Source organism: Wasmannia auropunctata, unplaced genomic scaffold (genome assembly GCF_000956235.1).
Source record: "Wasmannia auropunctata unplaced genomic scaffold, wasmannia.A_1.0 LD327122.1, whole genome shotgun sequence".
Lineage (NCBI taxonomy): Eukaryota > Metazoa > Arthropoda > Insecta > Hymenoptera > Formicidae > Wasmannia > Wasmannia auropunctata.
The window spans coordinates 1-1203 of NW_012035768.1; the positions used below are offsets into that span (position 1 = coordinate 1).

Here is a 1203-nt window from a genome sequence, read left to right on the forward strand (position 1 = left end):
ATGTAGGTGTGTATATAAAGATATTATTTTAAAATACAATATAAATAAGTGTTATAAATAAAATAAATAAAAATATAAAAATTAAGGTATCTTTAAAATATCACACCTTACTTACATTTAGCTCTAACATTTGTTGAAACATTAACTAATTGTATTTAAAATTTAAATAATTTTAAAAATAAGAAAAAATTTAATTTGATACGTACGTAATTTTACATCTTCTGCAGTAAAGCGCGATATAAAATAAACACTGGGATATAAGCGCAATCCTTCTTTTATACATCTCTCTAAATATGGTAGCTGTTGCAATAATTTCATAGTCAATTTCTCCCTATTCTCTTTTATAGCAGTATCGATTTCGTTTCTGACACGATCCTGTATTATTAGTATTAATTAATAACATGTTTCATATTTTTATTGAAACGCAAACAAATTCCGCGTAATTTCAAGATTAATTAAGTATATTAATAATCAATTAATTTTTTTAAAAATATGAACATAAAATACATTGAAAGCTTAGAAGAATATGTGAAATACATCGTGCATGAACGTGTGGGTGTACACATTTTTTGTATCTATCAATATCTATTTATTAATATTAATATAGAAAAAAGCAAAAGTTGTACATTTATTAAACGCATACGCACACAAACATTTAAAATAAAATTTTTATAATGTAATTTTATTGACATATTTAAAAAAATAGTTTTTAAAATCATTATAATGAATTAATTCCTTTTTCTAAAGATAGCGATCTATATTTGATGATAAGTACCTGAATGTCTTTATGTTCAGCTAATAATGCCAAAATAAAACATAGAGCCGTCGCCACAGTATCATGACCCTGTAATCACATATTTATGTCGATATAAACATTATAAACAATATGTAAAAACACTAAAAGATGTTACGAACATACCTCAAACATAAAAGTGTCGACTTCTTCTCTAATATCAGAATCAGTTATTAAACCTTCACGAGATACCGCTATTAAATGATCCAACATTGCAAGCCGTTTTTTTCGTGCTATGATGGAGTGTACAAATAAACATGTCGATATGATTAACAGTCTAAATCCTTTATTTTAATTATATAATATTGATTGAAATAAAATAAAACTGTATTTAGGATTGAAATTGTATATATGATTTATAATATCAATCGACCAAATAAAAAAATTAGCTTCTGATTACTTTACATACT

At 24.3% G+C, this 1203-nt stretch overlaps 1 protein-coding gene across 1 annotated transcript; it reads right to left on the bottom strand.

The window, feature by feature from the left end:
• Window positions 1-162: 162 nt before the first annotated feature.
• LOC105460175 (cytochrome P450 4C1-like) lies at window positions 163-1122 on the bottom strand. Its single transcript, XM_011706614.1, has 3 exons — window positions 920-1122; window positions 776-844; window positions 163-375 (listed from the first exon to the last, which is right to left on the bottom strand). Exons 1-3 carry the CDS (start codon window positions 1004-1006, stop codon window positions 163-165), a joined length of 369 nt encoding a protein of 122 aa, XP_011704916.1. The 5' UTR covers window positions 1007-1122.
• Window positions 1123-1203: the final 81 nt, after the last annotated feature.